Raw genomic sequence first — 23,273 nt, forward strand, 5'->3', positions numbered from 1 at the left:
TTCCATGGTCACTCTCAACAAAAAAAAAAAGTTACAGTATTGTAACTAACCAGCTAAAGTACATAAATAATACTTTCTATTTCCTTTATTTCTTATAGCTTGGTCTTTATAAATATTATCTCAAATTAAAGGAGATGAAAATGAAATTCAAGAAAATCAGAATTCATCATTCGTGTTTTCTATGAAAGAGTTCTGAAAATGTGATGGGATTGCAGTTCCCTTTCATGGGATTTCTTAACGTTATTTTGGGTCAATTTCAGGTGCTGAAAATCAGTGCAGCTCCTAAACTTTCAGTGAAACCATGCCAAGTTATACTAGTTCAGAATAGGGCTTAATTTAGCAATTCTTTCTGTATTTTTTTTTAATAGTCCTGTTATTGATGTTTTATATTAATGTAAACACTCAATTGTTTATACCAGAATTAGAACAAATGCACATTTTTTTCTTTGACAATTGAACTAAATAATTTAACAAGAACTTTTATAGTAGAATTCATGTAAGAAACATTAAGAAAGTATTGTTAGAACCCTCTGCAGTTTCTATCATTTTTTATTTGTCCAGAGTTTTTTCCAGGTGATGTCCAATATAAATGTTCCCTGTTTGAAAATTGAGAGCACCTGTGGACAGACAAACCCTTTGAAGTCCCTTCAACCCTACACAATCTTCAGGGATTTCTTTGAAACTTTGAGCTGTTCTTCAGTTGGTCTGATGATCATTTCGAAGATGCATTGCAGTAGGTTCAAAAAACTGGAAGAAAAGTTTAGAGAGAAGTTAAAGCTATGGGTTGTTAACCAAATTAACTAACAAAACCACCTGATTGCTACCTGTCTCAGCAGACTTAGAACTACATTACAAGGGAGAATCCTCCTAGAATTTGATGTTCACTACCTGGATCATCAAAGCTCAATTGTAAGTATGTATGGCAACACCTGGTTTATCCTGAACTTTATTTTCCCAGTGTTTCAACTGAAAAATGATGTAATAATAGACACTGCAGGCTTTATGACTATTAACATAGTGAAGTTAAATACTTTTCCAGTTCTTCTTTCTTTCTCTGGTCTTGTTTCTTCCCATTTTGACCCAGGCATCATTAGCATCTCATCTTCTCCTTTAACTTGTTATGTAACTCTTTCTGCCATCATACTATTCTCTGCATCCAAATAGTATCCAGGGCTCAGCACACTTAGCACATTCAGTGACTTTGTACTTTCCTCTGCTCCCAAACATAAAAGCTGGCCTCTGCTTGTTTTTCTGCAGTTTATTATCAAAACTTTAACATCATATCCTTCTTTAGTTTGATTCAATCCATCATTTCATCTTTAATTACATTAAAAACTGTTTATATATAACACTATATATAAAAATGGACAGGTTACTTTAGAAATAATGTGTAAGAAGGTGTGAGAACAGCACATGCATTGTGAATGGCATGGCAAAGCTAGACTAAGTACTTTTATTCTTCTCATTAAAAGGGCACTTTTTGCATTCTAAATCAAGCAAATTTTAAAATAAGCTAAGCATGCAATTCACCTACCAAGGTAATGATGATTAGTATTCAGCTCAAGGACTTAAAAAGATTTAAAACCAAAAACAAAGCCAAAAAATGCTGTGTGACTTTTTCTCGTTTGTCAGATAGATTTGTTCTACTTTCAAGAATTTCTCTATCTGGCTAATCTAGACAAATGTGTATTGTTCATTACTGTATAGAGCTGTTTGTGGATGGTACATATACTGTACTCCACAGAACACGCACCATAGGAACATGCCTGTTATGTTTTGCATGTACAAATCATGGGGATGTCACATCTTCAGACCTCCCATCTAAACTGATTACAAGCTGAACTGACCTTACGTAGTGAGGGAGTAAGTCCTCTTACAGTAATTTTAATGCTTTTTTTTTTTTCATATTATAAATGGCACAGTGATATTGCTATAGGTAAACATTACAGTTATAAAAACTTCTGAGAGAAATACTTAACATACAAGTACCAGCTTTTTCTGTGGTTTAAAAACTGGCATGTGTTATTTCAACTGGGGATTCTTTCAAACACTTATTTTCAAGTACCTCCTTTTTCCTACGTTTATGTTGTCCTTTAGTTATATTAGGTTCTAACAACATGCTGTCTAGCAAAACGCAGGCAGAGAACTGTATTAATAGTTCTCTTCATTTCCATACTTAGCTTCCTTTCGAGACTTTTACCGATATAACTGTTGTCCTGCAAAGCTATTGCTACTCCACAATGCAAACCGGTTTGCATTGAAATATCTTCTATTCATCAAGCTGCATGGTAGATGACTGCTACTGAGTAAGACTGCTTTCCCACTTGTTCCAATAAAGAACAGAACCATTCTTAATTTCAACTTGGAATTTTTTTTTCTTTTTTTTTTTTCATTCAGAGAATGCTGCTGTTTTGTTTAAAAATGTAGCAAAAGATTAATTTTACTAGGAAAGCTTGCCACTAAACTTCCTGGTTTACTAAGCTGGGCTTAATTCAGTATATATGGAAGTACAAATACAGAGTTCAGTCTAAGATACTCTCGTTATCTGCCCAATCCTGGCTGCTCTGAAAAGTAATATTCAGATGTTTAAAGACATACAGGTTATTAGAGACACCTTCTTCATTATACAAACTTCCAAATCCTAAAATTCTGTGCAATTAACATAATCTAAGTTTACATGTATAGTAAGAGAAAGGGTGATTGACCTGAAGCCTTCCAAAAAAAAAATTACTAAATGGAGAGGGAATAAAAAGGTACTCCAAGGAACATTTTGAAAAGCACTCAAGCCCAAGGTTCTTACAAATATTATCAAATACGATACATAAGAATGACTTCTTTGTTTCTGTAGCATATGGCCCATTACTTAAGCCATACAAAAACTGCTTAGTAGTGCACAGAAATACTACCAAACAGCTTAGGAGAGAGCTCCTCACTTCACACAACTCTGTGTCATTGCATTAAGAAGGCTGCTTGATTTAGCTGATGCTCTGAATACAGAAAATGAAATAAAAAATGATTATTGCCCTTCCTGTTAAGTCAGAGTATGCCCAGAAAATAATGATGAGTTGAAAATTACCTTTGATCCTAGTGCTGATAGCCTACTTTTACAAACAGATTCATGAAATGCTTCTTGATTTATTCTGTATGCACTGTCCAAAGACTATACGTAGCTGTTCGGTTTAGGAATCTCCACAATAACAGACTCGGGTGAATGATCTTCTGCACTCCAAACTACACTAATCAAAATCCCAGAAAGGTGTGCTACAAGAACTTGTGCACAGGAAATTTGGTTATTTCAATGAACTGATCAGATTTAAAAAAAAAAATCTTGTTTTTTAAACAAAAGCCAAATTAACTCACATTAGCTTTTCTTTTTTGAGTTACTTATCTATCTGGAACAGTGCAAAAAAAAATGCACTTTCTAAATTAAATTAAATTTCTTAACTGAGTAATACTGTACTAATATTTAATCTTTTGGGCACGAGCCCGTGATTGACTTGAATCGGCCTTGAAGCATGCCATGATTTGCTCACCTAACTTTTGCATCTCCTCTGCTTCAATGGAAAGGCTTACATATTTTTCATGTCTTTTTAAAGCAAAATCAATCTGGTTTCCTTGAAGGTAACAACTGATAAAGTGATACAATATATTGAATTAGAAACCTAGCAATGTATATCACAATCATTATCAGTTACAACCGAGTAAACAGGAAAATGAAATTGATGAAGAGGAGCTTGATCAACATTTTACATAATTGTTTACATTCTTCATAGTTTGGAACACCCCAGCTGTCAATGTTGTTCTGTTTTCTAAATCTGGCTGGTGAAATTCTGTCTTTCTATAAGGCCACTACAGAACATAATTTCTGAGTTTGTGAGCGGGTTTGTGAGCTTGTAAAAGTGGCATTTAAAAAATATTTATAGTCAGCACCACGTCCTAGACTTTACAAGTACTTTAAGAGCCTAGTTCTAATGTAACTATTAATATACAAGGTTCACTGTAAATATTTCATCACTACCAAGGGAAATAGCAACCATGTTCCAAATAATTCTAGATCCAAAATGTGAATGGTTGAGTGAAATCACTGGAGTTATGGCAAACTACACAAACTGAGGAACTGGTCTGTGAACAGAAACTGTAATGATTATAAATGAGCTTTTTTGAGACTTCCCTCCTCTGAGATAAATAATTTGCACACATAGTCAATATTTTAATAGCAGGATCAGTAACTCTGGCACAAATGCTAAATTTAGCACTGGGCAGATTTTAAGTGGCCAGGAGTTAGCAGCTGTGACCTCTTGAGAGAGACATCTGCAGAAACATTTGTAAGAGATAGTGCCTCCTATCTTCCTGTCCTCCTGATTTCATAGAAGCTGCTTGGCAGCACACTCCACCTTTGAGAGACGGCATTTTCCAGATCATACTAGTAGCAAAAATTAGCAAAATTAGAGGCTAGTAGTCTCTGCTTCAAGCAGAGGCAAGATGCCACCAATCAGCTGATCAGCACCATCTTTGTTATCTTGAACTGCAACCTCTCTTGGATGTCCATGAGATTTCCCTTGGCTGCTTTACCTCTAATCTAGGAAATAAAGGTATAATCTGCTCACCACTCATACCGGATTGCCAGCCTCTGTTTTTATTGATGTAGGGACTTTGTGCATTCAGTACTATCTAAATACCATCATTATCTCTCTAGCTGACCTAAATAAAACTAAATGTACCAATTACATTGACTGCAATGTACAGTGAGGCAAAAACTTTATGGTAATGAGGCAAATGAATATATTTTACCAAGGAAACAGGACACTATCAGCACTATTTAGGCAAAAGGGAAAAATAGAAAATTAAAGCATTAAAGACTTTAATGAGTGCTTGAAAATTATAAGCTAATCACTGACAGGCTATTCTAGACATGCTCAATTTGCAGGGCACACATCTCTTCTGGACCTCATGGATATCTAAAGACATGATCACTCTCTGCCTGATTCAAGCTAACTTAAGCAAAGAATTTAGTATCTTTATCTGCATAAAACAGTCCAGCTATGTGAAGAAACAGGAAAAATCAGTGTTAAAATCTAGAAAAACAAGAACTCTTGGTTCACAAACTACGTACTGTAGTTGACCATTCTTCACATTATGGATAAATGTTTAGAATTAATAACAAGCTTTTTTTGGGAGACTGTTATCTTATTACCTCACTGCACAAACCTTAGGAGATATTAACATTCTTATCTTCTTCACTACATTGCTTCAACAGATAATTCTTCCATTCCTTACTGCAGATAGGAAGATTAAGAAATGGAAGATTTAAGATTAGTTTGTTTGCTGAGAATGGCGTCATACGTTGTCTTACACAACGTGTTCTGCTCAGTGCAACACAGCAGAAGAGATAAGTGTTTACATTTCTCATCTTCAAATAGCCTTTCTGCATTGTACTGAGCGCCACTACTACCGCTACTACTGGAAACCACAGCTGATTACTTTTTTCTTTTTTTTTTTTTTTTTTTTTTTTTTTAGACAGTGCTATTATCAGTAACTTTCCTCAGAAAGGACTGATTAACTGGAGCTGTAAGAGTAAGTGAATAATTAAAACAATATCGGTCAAGTAAACGTGTTACATATTATAAGCAAGTATTCAGAAACTCTACTACTCACCTCCATAGTGTCTTTTGAAAGATAAACAACCCAGTATACCAGGTTGAATCCTGCAAATGCCACTGGAAAGAGGATCCTGGAATACTGATCTATTTTACTTGTGCCTCCAACAAGCTGTGGTGGTGGGGCTGGTGGAGGAACAGACACAGGCTGGCACTGGGATGCACTGTTTGATACCACGCTGGCTTCAGGAGACTGATCTGCATGGGACGTTACAGAGTTTACTCGCTTCTTCAGGTTACAGTTGGAGTCAGAATGCTGTGGAAGAAAAATAAAAGGGGGGTGTGATTTTTTGGATACAGAGTCTTTGGTTTTGTGATCATTAGGCTTCTCTCTACTTTTCTACTCAATTTTCTGATTTTATTGCTGCTTCTCTGCTTGCTATAGAGCAACCTAAGGAAACCACAAAAATAATACAAATATACAGAGGGACATTTGTGGCTTAGACCTTTGCTGTAAAACCGTGAATGATTATGTGCTCTCCATGTTTTTAACATGGTAAAAAATGGAAGATGCAGAAGAGAAAGAAAAAGAAAAGATGGAGCTAAAAGGGAAAAAAAAAGAAGGCAATGCTGTATCTAAATTGCAATATATTGGTACAACGGAGTTTATATATCTATATTCCTATTTTACAATAGATATACATGCTGTTGTATTTTAAGTTATTTACATCGCCTAAGACTTCCCTCATCAGCTTCAATCATTCTGCTTACCAAAAAAAGCTGCTTATTAAAACCCAAGTGGAATAGTAACATCTGAATGGTTTTACGATAGCAAAATTCTGTTAGATATGCAATTTCTAAGTCATTCCTTGGGAGTGATTTAGTGACAATCATTCACTTAAGTGTAGCCCACTGTCAGCATTTTTGGGATTTGTCTTGCAGGATTTCTATGCATGAAAACAGAATTCAGTCGATCAGATATATCAGTGGGTCGTTAAAAGGAAGCATTTTCTAAAATACCTTGCCTATACTTGGGCCACAGTTTCTAGATAAAAGACCAGCCTAACACACTGGCTATCTCATAAGCTACCTCACTTAAAATGGAGTTTTAACAAGAATCATCCTTTTAGTGTTCAGCATCACTGCCGGAGTATCAGAACAAGTGACATTGCTACAACATGATGGCAAATTTTGCTCATGGATGAGTGGACAGGTATCCAATTGAAATTAGAAAGAGATGGAGTCCTCACAGCTGGTTTTAGTCTAAGTAAAAGGTGGAGAGGACATAATCTTACTTGGAAAAAAAAAAAAAAGTGCTTTTTATGTAGATATCTCTTTTAGTTATAAATTTTTTCTTCCCCCATATGCCATCAACACTTCTAACTTGCTATGTCCTTCCTTCTTCCACTTTGCCATCTACACATTAACTGATTTGTATCATGTTTTACATGGAAGTTAAATAGCATTCATTTTCTAGGGCTGTGCCTATCTGGAAGGCAGATGTTTGTATTTTCTAGTAACACTGCAAGTAACAGACAAATTTAAATGGAGGATGATCTACAGATGTGCCTCAAACAGAAAGAGGGTTATCTATGTCCACTTGCACTAATCATCATAATAATCCCGCTCTATAAGCAGACTGACTGACAGAGCCTGGGCTACCGCTTTCATTCAAGTTGTTATTCTGTTTTGCTTGTATGCCCTGCTTTGAATTGCATTGTGGAAGTTGTCAAGTAGCTTGTTTTTCATTTTCCTGCAAGATAGCTTGAGAATGAGTGGTTCGTAAAAATGTAAGTGCTAAGGTAAATCTTAGCCCTTTTTATCTGCAATATTCTCATATAAAGTGGGTCAAATTCTGCTCTGGATTATTCAAGCATGAACTGGGAGTTATTGTACTGAGGTGACGGAGTTAATAGTAGACAGAACAGATGTAGCATATGGTCTGTGGATGATATTCAGTACTGAGCATATTTAGAATGTAGAGGTAGTAAAATAATTGTAATCCCGGTCGTTATCTTATTTATAATATTTATTAAATCTTCTTCCTATGGAAGGAGGATTGCTATAGAAGGAGGACTATCTCAATTTGATTTCACCTGAAGTTGGTGACAGGAAGATCTGGAGTCTGTGTGCATCCTCAGAACTTGGGGAGTGCACTAATTAACTTGACTATGCTTCCACTTTGGGGCCAGTTTAGGTCCATTTCTATCAATTGAGTGATATTAATAGTTTCTCATTACTTAAAATAGCCTATTTCAATATTCAGGAAGGACCAGCGCATTTTACTGTCTCAGTAAATCTACAGTTTTTGTCATGCTCTTCACCTGCTGAGGAGATGGTTTAGAGTTGATATAAATCATTAAGAAAGTCCCGAGTAGTTCTTCACACTGTTTTTAACACCTTCGTGTGCCCATCCAGCACGTCAAGGTGAAGACTTATTTTCTTGTACACCACTACCCAGGATATGGAATTTTAAGTCCAGATTTATCTCAGATGTGCAATGAAGATGTTTCTCAGTGTGGTAGCTGACTGTAGACCAGATTTGCTGCCTCAGAAGCACAACTCTCATTTTTCATTGGCATTCACTGCTAAACCAAGAGGAGCAGGCAGTGAGAGGAAACCATCTACACTTTAGTTCTGAACAGCAGCTACAGTAATTTGTTTACTATATTTAGATTTAACTTTTCCTTTTGACAAAGATTACCTACATACACTGACATAGCGATACTTTAGCAAAAGACAGAGAAAACAGGAATGAATAGCCTATTTTGGATAGTTCACACAGGCACTCACTCACATAGTAAGGACTGTTTCACATGTAGCAAGAGCAACAAGAAGCCTGAGGTATGGCTTACTGTGTCATAATGAAATAATTAATTTTGTTAAGTTACTGAATCCTGATTCAGAGGAGTATTCTTGCACTCACATGGAATTTTAGTCCCATCAGGCAATTAAACTTGTCACTGTGTGTGACTGCCTAGTGACACAGAACAGATTGTAAGATCACTCCTTAGTGTAAAACAATGTAATACTGGACTAAACAAAGACTGGTATGTATATAGGCTAGTAAGATATAGACTGGTTTATATTAAGCTATTGCAGCTTAGCTATCTGATCTCCTAGAAAGCTCAAAAAGCAGCCTTGTCTGTAAAGGTGCTGCTCTCTCACAGCTCTCATCAATACCACTAGAATTTGCTTATGCTCAGAATATCTCGGAAGGCTCTCAGAAAATTGCTTGGCTTCTAGATTTAAAAAAAAATCCAGCACGTATAACCTTGGAGTAAACAGAATTCTTTGTCTGCTTTTTCTAATGTTTATATGGATGCTAACTCTGATTTATGAATGTGCTTTGTTCTTACATTTCTTTTCCTCAAGAGATTTCTGTAATTCATATTTGTAAGATTCTCAACTGTTCTGTTTCTTTGTACTGCAAATACACATTCTCACTGTCAGTTTAGTTTATGACCTAGCAGTAACATGAGTATCTTATGTATGCACTCAGATACCAGCTAACTTTAAACAAATGAGTATCTGTATGTCCTTACTTATCTCTCTTTTACTCACTTATGTCTCTCTTTCCTGCAGGCAATGCAGTAAAAAGAGGTTCGTGAGAATAAATTCTAAAAATTTAGATTAAAAATGTGTTATTCTTCCTTTTCTTTGTAATTTACTGGATTAAGCATACTGAACTTTGCTAATGTCACAAAAGATACAAAAACGCCTAGAAACAACAACAACAAAAAAAAAAAACCTGAGACCAAAACTCAATGTCTATACAAGACAGAATACTAAATTAAATATATAACATTTCTTCCCTGCCCATCTCACTAGTACATACAGTTTGAGTAATTTCAACCCTTCATATTACACACATAAAATCACATGCCAGTGACTTAGCATCCTAAGAAGGAGTTAAGTGTAGTTTAGCCCCTACGTTGAGGAGCAGTCTGATCTGTAAAAACTTTGCTTAGCTACTGAATAATCAACATGCAGCACCTTGCAGCAGGAAACTTCACAGCGTGATTGTCAGGTCTCCTTTTGGGCATGCACCTCAATCTTTACTGTCCTGTGCAGTTTAAGTATTCCTCTCATGCCAGAGATTCATTATAACCTATAACTTAGACATTTCTTTGCTTATCTCGTTTGCAGGTTCTGATTCAAAAATGTGTATTGCAAGCATTTATAAACAGTGTTCTGCATAATAAAAAGCTGAATATAGTTTAGAAGTCACTAATAGTCCTAGCTCTTCAGGAATTCTAAGTTTCCTTTCCTAGAAATATAATGAAGAATAACATGGAAACTTGGGGGTTTTTTTTGTCCTTTACCCTAGTAAAAGAGTTAAATCACTTAGGGTAAAGTACTTACTTGGAGCATGGGAAAGCCATGTTCAAAATCTTTCTTAACCTTCAGGGGTTGGAGTGCACCTCTCTCAAAATACAGCCTAACCATCAGGTGAAGGTGGTTAGGGGGAGAGGCTGTTACCTTATTATTTCAAAGCTGGTTTACTTTCATGGAAAATCTAAAGATCCATTAGAGGCAGAAAGCATAACTTTGAAAAATATACCGTGCTCAGTGTATTAAAATTGCTGTCATATAAACCAGGTAAGTACCAAGGAAAGCTGACACTGGAACCTTAGTCATTCTCTTTTCAATGTGATTGAACTGTGGTGGAGTCTTTTCCCAACATTTATATGTAGCATATCAGAAAAATCATACTATTGGCACAGAGCCTCTGTCAAAATATGTGTTTATGTTAAACAGATTCAAATGTTCAAAGTCATGTTCAGCTCTTAAACTTATCAGTGTCAGCCCAGAACACTTTTTTAGCGGGTTTTTTTTTTTTTTTTCTATAATTTAACTTCATTTTGTTCTCACTGTCCCCCTGCAGAAAAGGTACTGGGATTAGACTTCAATGTTGAACAAAAAAAGTGTCTAAATCCAATTCACCTTGAATTTTTCTATTTTATGTGTGATATCAGCTGCTTCTAAACCTTCTTTACTGCCCTGCTTTGCCAATCAGACAAATATTTAACTCAGGCAGAACCAAATAATCAATATCTCCTTTCCTTTCTGGGATGACAAAAAGTCAATATAACTGAGAGTTTTTTGTTTTTAATAGCCTACTTGATAAACTGCAATTGTGGAGGAGCAGGATGGTCTCCCTAATTCGATTGAAAGTGCCATGTTCTCAGTCAGTACTTGAATGCATATAGCTGTTTCTAGGATGATCTCATAAAGGGTTGTTGATAATCCAAATAGAGGTGCTCTCCTTTCAGTTACACTAGGATACTAATTAAAAACACTCAATATATTCTGACATAATTATAGACAACTAAATCCTGAATACCAGTGACATACGGCTGCTCTGCAGTTGGGCAGGGTTGTTAAAGAAAATAAGAACCCTTTTCTGCCCAAGCTGTGTTATTCTGAAACACAGGGACGAGGCTGTTTTTTTTTGTAGGGAGAGGGAAGCTCTCCCAGCAGTATTTCACGGCTCTGTGCTGTTTTCTGTTAAAACAACAGGGTTTTTAGAACAGAACTGTAACTGAGCTACCACCCTGTAACAACCTCTTGCCTTTTACATGTCATCTCTCACACAGAAAGGACATTCATGGTGTGTACTCCCTGACTATCTCACAGAGCACTACTTCAAATGGTGCACTCCAGACCCTTCCAGTATTGGAATGTTTCTCTATAAAGGAAGCTATAATGATGAAAAAAAATATTACTGATATAGAAAATACACATTTGAAATGGATTTAAAAGCTAAGTGCCATAATGGTTTTTTTTTGTGTATTTGTATATATATCACATTTGGTTTCAACATGCTAGAACAAGCTTGGTCACCATATGAATAAAACCAGGTTTCTGTCAGGGTCCAGATGACTGCTCAGCTTGTTGCCATCGTATTTTGGAGTGGAACACCCCCAGTTTTGTATTTCAGACAAGGATTGCCTGCAGCTGACAAAGAAGGCAAGCCAAGTTCTGCTCTCAGTGAACTGAGGTGAATGCCATGGCTTTCCTGGAGGCAGAACGGGCGTGCTGGACTGTCAGCGGTTAACTGAGCATAGAGTCAGAACATCGTCTCTCTTACTGGAATTGGTGTAGGCCAATGACTTGAGTAGAGTTTCTCCTACTTTCATTAGTACAGTAGAGCAGAACGTGGTTTTCTGCTATCTTTCTTTTCTTAGTGCACAGGTTTTTTTGGCTACAATATAAAAACTTGTGAGAAAACTGGCTGTTTTACAATGCCTTTGAACTTTCATTTACATCAAAACTGTCTTCTTGAGCTAGTTTAGACAGCCTAAGGTTATTCCCACAGCACTGTTCTTTAGCCACTCTTCAGGCAATTTAAGAAAATAGATTATTAAAAACATATAGTCTATATTGTTAGTTGCTACTGGTAGCAGAGTTCCACTGGCAGTTGTATAGCCATGAAAATTTTCAAGTAAGTACATCTCAGGTTTTCGCTTTTATTTTTACAAATGGACTCCCCAAAACTAAGTAAACCTTTACAATCTTCAGAGACTTTCTCAAAGTAAAAATAACATCTTCTATAAATGCAGAAGACAGTAAGCATTTTTTACACACTGCTCACTACTCTTCATCCTATACCTGCCCTTTCATATAGCTAGAATTCTGACAGCTTTCATGCACTTAAAAATCACAAATAAAAATACTAGCATTGCAAGTGGATGAAAAACTTTACTGTTCTATCTAAAAGTGCAAAAAGAGAGAGAGAAAAAAAATCATAGCTCAGAAAAGACAAGGTACTAAAATCCAGGGTATGAGAGAAGGGAAAGATTTTAATTTTTTTCTTTTTATCAGATAAAGTAAACAGTTAAAAAAAACATTCTCATGTATAAGACATGGATTCTAATATTTTTTTTTCCTAGTGAATTAGAAAACATTTTAAGAAGAGAGGCAGAGTAAACGGAGAGAAAAGGCAAAAAGAAGAGCAGGAGAGGTAAGACAAATTATGCAAGGGGTGAAGAATAAGAATTGGGCATTGTAGCAAACAAAAAAGGAAAAATTTGAAAGGAAAAGTGATATTTAGAGGCAAACAAATGGAACAAAGGGAAATCAAGACCTCAGAAAAGAGCTCGTAGATCTACAATAAGAAAGAAACTGAGTATTATACTGTGTGCCTTATTTAAACATAACTGTCTTAAGAGCAGTAATGTACCTATAGATGTACAAAGCTCAGTAGAGGATAATAATCTTGAGGAATTGGTCATATACTCATTCAATCAGCCTGCAGTTACTACACTTTAAGCATTCAAATTAGCTAGTTCAGGTCTGTTTCAGCTGAAATCGTACCACTGACTGCAGTAAATCCGTCTAAGTGACAACACAAAAAAAAGTTCTTTCCTGCTTACCTTCAGCACACAAAAAAAAAAAAAGAAAGAAAGGAAAAAAAAAAAAGTTTCTTAAAATCTGTTATCGTGTAATTACTTCTTTTTCCCAGCATGCATTTCTGGAATGGGACCTTTTAAATCCAACAAGTAACTTGTCTAGAAGTCCTTTTGGCTATATCGTCTTTCCTTCGTAAGTACCCTTCCTTTTTGTGATCTCAGTTATTTTGGTTTTTCTATTGCTGCTGAGGTGGGTTCTCATAGACAACTGATCTTGGGAGGAAAAAAAAAAAAGGGGAAGACTTACAGGGCTTGAAAATTACTATCTTGGATAATACGAGCTTTGAGCAAGATTAGGATTACACAATTTTGTGGACACTGGGCTGTTTTAGAGATTAAGTTTACCTTGGGACTTTGATGTTATGGGGTTTACCTACTCTTCTAAATCTGTATGTTGTTAGCTAGCTCTAAACAGTTTTCTTGAGGAAATGGTTGCAGTGTGCTACCTAGATGTTTATTTTGTTCATAAATGCTTATTTTTTGCTTGGTTTTACTCGGAAAAGTTAACAAGTAAATATTTACAAAATAAGAAAAGTGTGTCTTCAGTTTGGCTCTGCACTTGCCTGTGGCTGAAGCCCTTGATAAGAAACTTAAGGTATTTTAATTTATTTTTCTTTTATTAATTTGTTCAGCAATTTTGTAGTTTCTTCTTACTTTGGTCTGCAGTGATACAGAGACCATGTAAATACCACCCGCAAGTACTGAAGGAGCCACAATAACCAGGAGTATGATGTTCTACACCCTGGCACATTGCCACAGGTGTCTTACAGAGAAGGGGGGTGAAGTGGGGAGAGGGTGATGGCGGCAGCTTTGCAGCATCTGCTGTGAATTCACCAGCAGTAGCACGTGCAGAGCAGGCCCAACTGTTTCCATATCACTCGGCAGAGACTTCAAAGAAAAAAAAAGTAGCTTTTTTTAATTTTTCTTTCTTGGAGACCCACTGTGATTAACTTGAACTTGAATAAGGAAGTGTGTAGGAAAGATCAGAGCTGTTCCTCTTCGTTACATATCAGCTATCGATATTTCCCATGCTACATAAAGCCAAGTGACCTCTTTAGCTTTTTTTTCTAATAGCTTGCCCTCAAAAAAGAGTCAACAAAAAAATAAAAATGAAGCTTTAGTACATTTTGAGGTCCCTTCTGTTCTAACAGTTCTTTCAATATTTTACACTATTTTACTGTCATAATGTTTTGCTCATCCAGTCCAGAGTAATTATCATTCAAATATGATATCAGGGAAGGAGGAAGCATGTCCTAAATATTGTCAAATACATTCTCTCTTTTCCTCTCATTGTTTTTTGTAAGGTTTAAATAGAATTATAAAAGTTTACTAGTTAAAATAAGTGTAGATTTGAACATTGCAAATACTGCCAAAGCTAAAAAAACCTTTCTGCTGTCACTTTAAAATCAGTGCAAGATTCTGTGAACACTTGCTTCCAAGCTCCTTTTATATTTTTCAGACTTTCTTTTGTATTTGCTTTATATAACTGTGGTTTGAAAAACAAAGAAAAAAGCTGTGGTTCTGAGTTAAGATGTATAAAGATTTGCTTCTTTTTGCATTTATATATTTAGTGAAAACAATACATTTCATTTAATTGTATCTTACAATGTATTCAATTTTTTTCAATATTGAAAAATTGGAAGCAAAATACAATATGGCTTACAAGTACAGTGCTTCTTGGTTGAAGTGAAGACCATTTGTTGATTAGCTCTAATGAGGACCAGTAGCAAGACATTGTGGAGCTTTGGTTTCACTGTTTTATGGTATTTATCAACTATAACTTTAACAGCTTGAACGTACCTAAATGTTATAACTTTAACTGCTATTTACAAGCAAATGTGGCAAAATGACTACATGGCGGGGAAGGTGTTGCCCTGATATTCAACAGCTCTTAGATTGACTTCCTTATTCAACTACAGACTCAAGGGTTTTGCAGAAGGCCACTCAAATTCTGTTATTCCTCTCAAAATGGGAAATGTGGTGGTAAGTAAAACTGATTTTGAAAACAGGAGGGCTACAGTGATAAATATATTAACATATGTTGTGAGACAGCATTCATTGCTGAACCCAAGATGTAGGGAATAATATTTACAAGCAATTCTGAGATCTTTTTTTTTTTTTTTTTGATGCTGGAAAGCCTTCTTGTCTTTCGCATATAGTAAAATCTATCCTTAATCTTTACATTTATGTTTTTTTCCCCAAGCTTCTACCAACACACATTTTTATGAAAGTAACAGATGCCAAGTTTATGTAAAGGCTAATTCCTCTTCTTTCAGATGACCCACTTATGGTATGTGCCAATGTACTACAGTGTCCCCATGATCATCTGGCCAACACACACGATCGTCCCATTGTCCGGTGTCCTACAAATTCTGCAGACTTACTGAGAGAACCATAGTTGCCTGGCCACACTGCCTACAGCATTGCTCAAGAGAAGTATTACGGGTAACAGCCTAATGGCTTTCTTTAAATATCCTGTCAAATAAACATCTCTCTAGTAAATTGTATCTCAAATTCAAATAAACAGTATGAATAAATTAAGTCTCCTCATTTTCTGAAATAAGAACAATGTCTTTCATAGAAAGACATGATCCAGTTACATAATCTGTTTCAGGTTAATATTGTTTTGCATTCACTACTTCAGCTGCCTCTTCCTATATGATGCTTATTATCAGAAAAACAAGCAATTACCGAGACAATCTCGTCCTCTGCCGGTACAGTTGCTGCTGATAGTGCTGCTGCCAGTGCTGCTGCCCTGGCTGCCTTCCTCATCGCTCTCTGAGTCTGAAGATTGGTAAAGTAGTTGACAGCTGCAAACTCAATAAGCGCAGAGAAGACAAAGGCAAAGCACACAGCTATGAACCAATCCATGGCGGTAGCATAGGACACCTTGGGCAAAGAATGGCGTGCGCTGATGCTTAAAGTGGTCATTGTGAGAACTGTAGTGATTCCTTGGAAACAAGAGAAGGAAAATGGGGGTGTTAGAATTTTGCTTCAATCCTGCTACTCTTGAATTCATATATATGAAAAGAACCCCAACTCCTCATTGGTTTTAGCTGTCATCTTACTAACAAGACTTCTAAGTATTTTGTGTTCCTAAGTAATTCCTGTAACTGGTTTCAGCATCTAAAACAAACTTCCTTAATACTTTGAGCAGATTGAAAGTTGAGATAACTACATACGACATGGGGCAGCTTCTTAGAATTGTGGTAAACATGGGTGTAACAAAATTCAGGCTCAAGCTATGAAAGACACTTTACTGTGGAATATTTGGCAAAAATCTAAATTAACATACTGTTGTTTCCCAACAGTGATCCTCTCTTCCTCCTGTTGCACAAGACAAATCACAGCTTACAGAACTCTCCCTGAATCAATCAAATTGTGCACAAAGACCAGTGGTAGTGTATGATCCACACATTTCTAGCAATGAGAGTTTGGTCTTTAATCACTGGATACATTCTTTATGATTCACTAACAGTATCTTCATTTGAAACCGCCCATAGTTATGAATGTGGAGGAATAGAGAAGCCGCTTCTCTAGAGCTGCTTATCTCTTTCACACAACAAATCTGGTCATGTAGCTCATGGGCCCCACAGTGTTCTTCACATGAACTCATGAATTTATTCTTTCTGTTTTGGAGCATACAGCATTGATAACGTAGGAAATACACTTACTTCCTGCTGCTGCCTGATACAAGCAAAAAGTGCAAGAGCAAATTCATTCATTAACATACAAGCCTCTATGACTCATGTTTACTTATAATTATGCCTGCTAGAATGTGAAAACTGCAGGTGTTTAAATACAGTAAGGTGGAAAATACCCTCTTCTGCTCTTTTCTGCAGGTGGGAAAGGGTACATGGGAAAGTAAAAGATGTTATAATGTCATGTTGTGATGGTGAATCAATATGCTGTGAATGAAGCTCGGTGGAAAGGATGCAGTGTCATTGCACACTGCAGCATCAAGACAGGGTGACTCGATTATTTTCAGGTTTTTTTGCAACTCTCTCACATGATGTAGCTTGCCAGCTGTCTGAGGTTAGCTACATCCCAATGTCATTACTTAATGTGTTTTAATTAAATGCAAATAGGAGATGGTATAAAAATACGTAGAATTCACTACTTCTCTCAAATCTGCCAGACTCATTTTATAATATGAATACAAGTATGCCGAGATATATTTCAATTTCAAAGGTCCAGAATGAACTTTTCAATATGATGTGTGATTAGATTAGAATCTGTCCATGTGCTAGTTAGTAATAAAAATGATATATTCTGTGTCTGAATAAAAACTTGCTGCAGCAGGAATTTAAACTTAGGAATAGGACTCCTATTCTATTACAGATATAGATAAGACTTCCCTCAATGTAGAGTGAATATTGATGAAATGCTCTGCACTGTGGAAAACTACTTTATCAAACTGAATGCGAAATTACAGTTGGCAAACTGTGTAACTGATGATTGTTTACCCTTGTCTTTCCACTTTGAACACTTCTTGGTAAGTTTTTAAGAATCTTTTGCATAATGCACAAACTGAAATATGTTATCTTTTCCTATTAAAAATGAAACAATAAAAAAAAAACCAAACACTTTTCCCTATCTGAGACTTTATTATAAAAAAAAAAATGGTAATGACTAGATAGTAATTTTAAATTCCCAGGATGACCTGCTATGAAAGTAGAAGCTAACTATTCTCTTTCTGCAAAACCGCATATGAACTTTTTGCCAGGAATAAAAAAAAGATTACATAAAGGCACATGAAAATATGGAATAATAGCCATTGCTATACGGACTCGGAGCACACTCAAAATTAGGCCTCCAATAACCATGTTTCTTATTCCAATTTCAGATAATGCCATGCTTTATAAAACTTCACATATATACATATATATATATATGTAGATGCATAGCTACATGCATAGCTCTACATAAAATAATGAATTTTGTACTAGCCATCTGCTAACTTTATCTATCTGAAGCCCTTGCTAGTTATTTAGATACCTTCATGGAGAAGGGGAAGAATGAGTGCTAGATGAGGTATCTGATGTCAGATGAAATTAATTCCATCCCATGTGGGGTTTTTTTTTAAGCTTTAACTCAGATTGGTTTCACAAGATAATAAATCAATAGAAAAAAATTAATCTTAAAAAACTGAGAGGTTGACATTTACCCTGAAATTATCACTTCCTGCATAAGAAAAAATATTGAGGGGAAGAAAAACATCACAAACAAGTCTGGTTATTTAAATATTCTGAGTAAAGTATTTTGACCCTTGTGGGCAGACTCATTTTATTTAATTTTAGTATTTACTTTTGTTCACTGAAACCTCCTAGCTGTCTTTTCCAACCCCCACTGGATTACAGTAGCTGTTTCACACAGTGGCTTCAATACAGTGAATGAAGGAAATGATAAAAGAACAAAATATGAATACCAGCCACAGTTCTTGCTGGAACAGATTCTTTGTTGATCCAAAACACAACTTGAGACAGGACTACAGTCATGATGCATGGAATGTATGTCTGAATGAGATAGTAGCCTATTTTCCTTTGAAGATGGAAATAGAGCAGCTGAAGTGAATATTCGCCTAAAACAAACAAGCAATGAAAGGAATGAATGAATGGTATATGTGATGCCGAACTGGTCAAAGACCTTGGTGCAGCATACCAAAAACTGTTCTGGCTGGAACAGACTCCTTGTTAATCCAGAAAGACACCTGAGAAAGAATGACTGTCATAATGCAGGGAGTATATATCTGTATCATGAAGTAGCCCATCTTCCTTTGCAAGTGGAAATAAACTGTCATGATTACGTATTCACCTGTAAGAAACAAGTATGTCAGCTTTATTTTGGCAACATATGAGTGCACATTATTGGCTTAAACCCAACATACTATGTCCTGAGGAAAGCCCTTACAGGCCTCCTGGTGCATAATAAAAATAAGCTGATTTAAAAAGATAAAGTGACCTTATGGAAACAGAGGAGAATAATATTCATTTTTACATATCTTTATTACTGGGGTGGGGAGGCAGGGGGAATTCTTGAGAACTGCATGCAAAAAAATGTATGCTTAAAGTGACCATATTGGAAAGCTGTCTTTTGAGAGATAATGGTTAGATTCTTCCCAAGGATTTTAGTTTTGAAGAAAGCAAAAGAGAATTCAAATAATTTTATTCTATATGGAAAAAAAAAAGAAGCTGTAATTTATTTTCAAGATATATTTTGTAATGTCAATAGTTTCCACATGGCTACATCTTACCTGTGTTAGATTTAATTGTTTCACTAGATACAGTTTGTCCTATGAGGTCGTACTGGAGGAGACTGGAAGACTCTTGTGGAACTTCTACTGAATGCAGGGGTCCTTTCTTCCACGTATAAATTATTTCACTTTTTGGATAAGCATCTGAGTTAAAGAGGGAAAAATTACTATTCTTATTTATGTAATTTATAAGCAATTGAAAAAAAATAAGTAGCACGATCTCTTTTGTGGCTCAAATACCCGTAGAAACATGCATCCTGCTCCAGCAAGTTCCTAACCTTAGTAACCACAAAACACACACAAAAAATCAACAATAAGGGAATGGTTGTGGTGGTAACTGATAGGCACTAGCTTTTGTTTCTTAATTTGCTATAAAACACATACATTGATTACTACAGATTGAATAAATATTTTCATTTTACAAAACCAGGAGTATTATGATAAATGTACCACAGATTTTAAGACTTGTTGAAGGACCCATTTTGACTACTAGATGTGTAAGAATAAACAACAACAAAATATGCTTCAACAGTCACCCTTCGGTGAATAAATCCATATGCTTATGAATGGTCTGATTCTCAGAGGAGAAAGTAAGATTCCAGTATAAAAAAGCTAATAAAAAATTTCAGCTATGTCATTAAGTAGTGTCCTAGGATCTCATTTCTGATCTTCTCACATACATGTAGACCAAATGCATTACTATAAAAAAAACTGAAAGATACAGAGAAACTTACAGCTTCCAAACTTCAATGGACAAGCATGTCCATCCATAGGGAAGTTCACCAACCGCATAGGACAATCAGCATTAATGGTTAGTCTAGAATACATTATAGTACATGACAATGAAAAAAAAATGGTATGCAGGAACATTGTTGAAAGAATCAAAAGAAATGTCAACCAAAACCATAGGAATAAGCTCTCACCTCATTGTGTAAAGAATAGTTCCATTCTGCATAATTCTGAAAAGTTTGTTAGGAGTTGTCATATTATGAGCAATTGATTTTTTTCCATTTCTAAAAAATGTGTCTGGTGTCCAAATTTTACTGACCATTAAATTGTTCAATCTCAAAATTTCTGTTGGCCCACTAAACTTCAACCTCTCATCAGTCCACGTCTGTCGAAAGAAGACATCCATTGTGTATTCCTATGGAAAATAAATAGGTGGGTGACTTATGTGTGGGGGCCAGCAGTCCCAAGTTGCTGTGTATACAGTAAGTCCATGAAAGAACCTAACACACATGCCAATGGCATTTAATTTACTGCTTAAACACTTAATCCTATTACCATTAAATAGTTACTAAAAAAAACCCCACCCCACTACAAAAAAAAAAAAAAATCCTATTTTCTTATTATTTAAAGAATAGTTACAAATTAATCAGTGAACAGACAATTTTATATAAGTAAGGAAAAAAAAACCTCATTGTCCTCTCACAGATAATAATTTAATTCAAAGTGACTGAGGTCTAAGGAAATACAAATGTCTAATTTAGAACACTTTCAGAGTGCAAAACCAAACTATCAACATTTAATTGCCAGCAACAAAAAGACATGCTCAGTGTCTTTCTGTAGCTTTCTTTGAATATTCACAGGAAAGGACTGATTTGAGTGAGTCACATCACTGTAGGATTACGGTGTCAAGTTAATACTAATCCAAGTTTTTTTTTTCTTAAGGATTCTTAGTAATATTCTCACAAGCCTTCAGGAAGGAGTTCTCTACAGAAGTTTCTCAGCAAATGGAGCTAAACCTTGGCTGGAGGCAAATGTGTAAGAAGACAAGGTTAGACCTTCTCTTAGATTGACAGATGAAGAGAGGATAAAAACTTTTTTCGTGGCGTCTTGGGGCCCACAGCTCCTTGCCTGCAAACCAGCCTGCAGGCTCAGGTGAGCAGATACTGGAGGAAGTGTATGAGAACAAAAACAGTGAATAAACTCAATTTCCAGAACGAGAACAGCAATGCCATCTTCATTCTGACGGCTTAATATTTTCCTGGGGCGGCTGCTGTAACTGACACAGTTCACCCAAGTCCGCAGGTACCTGAATTGGGGGGCACCCAGCATGACAAGGGGTAGCTGTCTCAGAAATGGCACTGTTCCCCTCAGCTGCTCATCAGGTTGTTGCCTACCATGCAGCCTTCCTGCAAACCTATGTGTCGGGCCACAGATGCTCACAATCTTCTTAACGTGGTTAAGGAGGCACCTTTAACCTCCCAGCCGTGCCCTCGGCAGAGGCTGGCATTGTCCTCCATGCCCAGCCTGGGCCGCGGGCCGCCCTGGGTGACTGTGCTGGGGAAATAGCTGTATGTGGCTCCAGCCAAACTGCTCTGCCGGGCCCTGCAGATTGTCAAGAAGATTAAGCCTCGTAATCTGCTTTAATGACGGTCAACTCAGATGCCACCGTAATGAATCCCGGGAAAGGAGAGCAGGGGCGGCGAGAGGGGCCCTTACCATCTCCACGTCGGACACCGGCCCGAAGCTGGTCACGTAGATGTCCGTTTTGACTTCTGTCACGACGCCTGCGGAACAGGGAGCGGGGTCGGAGCTGGCGGGGCGGGGGGCCACCCCGCCGTAGCCGAGGGGCTGGGGGCTGGTGGGGCACGGGAAACTCCTCCCCGGCCGCCCGCCTCCGGGGTGTCACCGCATCCCTCCCTCCGGGTCCGGGTCGGGGCCCGCTCCTCCCCGCGCCCGCTCGGGCGACCCCCGCCCCGGGAGCCGGAGAGCTCCTGCTTGCCCCCCGCACTGAGCCGGTGCGTTCTCCGGCTCCCCGAGGGGACGGGAGTTTCCCTCTACCTCCAAATCCCGGTCGGAGCCTGTTGTCGTAGCCGTCCAACAGCTTGTCGAGGATCCGAGTGATGTTTTCCGAGTAGGGGTCCCCCTCGTCGCCCTGGCCCCCCAGCGCCTTCTCCATGCTGCGAGGAGAGGCGAGTCCCGCCGTCAGCCCCCTCGCCTCAGCCCTCCCGCCCAACGCGCGCCCGTCGAGGAACCGGTGTAGGGGAGATCAGAGGAGGGTAGAGGGCCCGGACCAGCTCGCCTTCTCCTCCGGGCTGCGGCAGGGCTTGAGGGAGCCTTTGGGGGTCGGTGGGGCTGGGAAGGGGGGCTCACTCACCTCACCGCGACGCACACCCAGGCGATGAGCAGAGCCATGCCTCGGGTGGGTGCCAGGACGCCCAGGTGCCCTCAGAGCCGCCAACTGGAGCGACCGTCGCTGCTCATCCTTCCCTCCCCTCTCGTCCAGGGGCTCCGCTGGGCGAGGCGACCGGACAGCCCGGCAGGCTCAGCCCCTTCCCCGCGGTCTCCGGCCGCCCTCAGCCCGGCGTGGGGAGGTGGGGGGTGGGGTGCCCGTGGCCGCGCGTGTCCTTCGGGTCCGCCACCGCCGTTCAGGCTCGTCTGGCTGCTCAGGGGGGAATTAGGGTTTGAAGGGACGGCGTGCGGTCGGAGAGCAGTGACAATAATCGAATAAGGCATTAGGGGAGATTAAAAGGAAGAAATCCACTGCTAGTTTTGGCATGGAATTAGCAGGGACCCGTTAGGAAATCTGGAAAAGCGCTGGCATCTTGCTGATAGAGATTATGTTAGAAATGGCCTCAGCTTTTATTATGTTTATGGTTCACAGGGAGATTATTATGCAGCTTCTGCATCATTAGAACTTTGAAAATAAACCCCACCACCTTACAGTTTTCAATTTACGGGGGTTTTTGACCTTTCTCAACAGATTTCCTCATGATCAATCCTTTAGAACTGTACGGAGGGTTTGAATAGCTAAACATATTAATATATGAATATTGAACAGAAAAAGTTTGTTCTGTTCAGGTTTTTGAATTATTTTTTTTAATATTAAGCTCTTTTGAACGGTTAGATGCACAGATTTCACTCAGACTCTAAAGCAGCGCATTACTAGGACTTTTGTTAGAATTGGAGCTCCTTACTTTTAAACCACTGGGATTGCATATCATTACTGATTTTGTCCTGATAAGTACTGACTGAATCTTTACTGTCCCTTCCCTCAGTAAG

At 37.8% G+C, this 23,273-nt stretch overlaps 1 protein-coding gene across 2 annotated transcripts; it reads right to left on the bottom strand.

Moving 5' to 3' along the window:
- Nucleotides 1–696: 696 nt before the first annotated feature.
- On the bottom strand, nucleotides 697–22,406 carry GABRA6 (gamma-aminobutyric acid type A receptor subunit alpha6). 2 transcript variants are annotated; one of them, XM_086758575.1, is made up of 10 exons: nucleotides 22,369–22,406; nucleotides 22,053–22,171; nucleotides 21,711–21,778; nucleotides 20,189–20,409; nucleotides 20,000–20,082; nucleotides 19,266–19,409; nucleotides 18,441–18,593; nucleotides 15,704–15,963; nucleotides 5,656–5,913; nucleotides 697–747 (listed from the first exon to the last, which is right to left on the bottom strand). In XM_086758575.1, exons 1-10 carry the CDS (start codon nucleotides 22,404–22,406, stop codon nucleotides 697–699), a joined length of 1,395 nt encoding a protein of 464 aa, XP_086614701.1. The 2 variants fall into 2 exon arrangements, with proteins under 2 accessions (XP_086614701.1, XP_086614700.1); XM_086758574.1 differs by lacking the exon at nucleotides 18,441–18,593 and adding an exon at nucleotides 18,674–18,826.
- Nucleotides 22,407–23,273: the final 867 nt, after the last annotated feature.

The sequence above is a fragment of the Chlamydotis macqueenii genome, chromosome 14, assembly GCF_036417535.1.
Source record: "Chlamydotis macqueenii isolate bChlMac1 chromosome 14, bChlMac1.mat, whole genome shotgun sequence".
In the NCBI taxonomy this organism is placed as follows: domain Eukaryota; kingdom Metazoa; phylum Chordata; class Aves; order Otidiformes; family Otididae; genus Chlamydotis; species Chlamydotis macqueenii.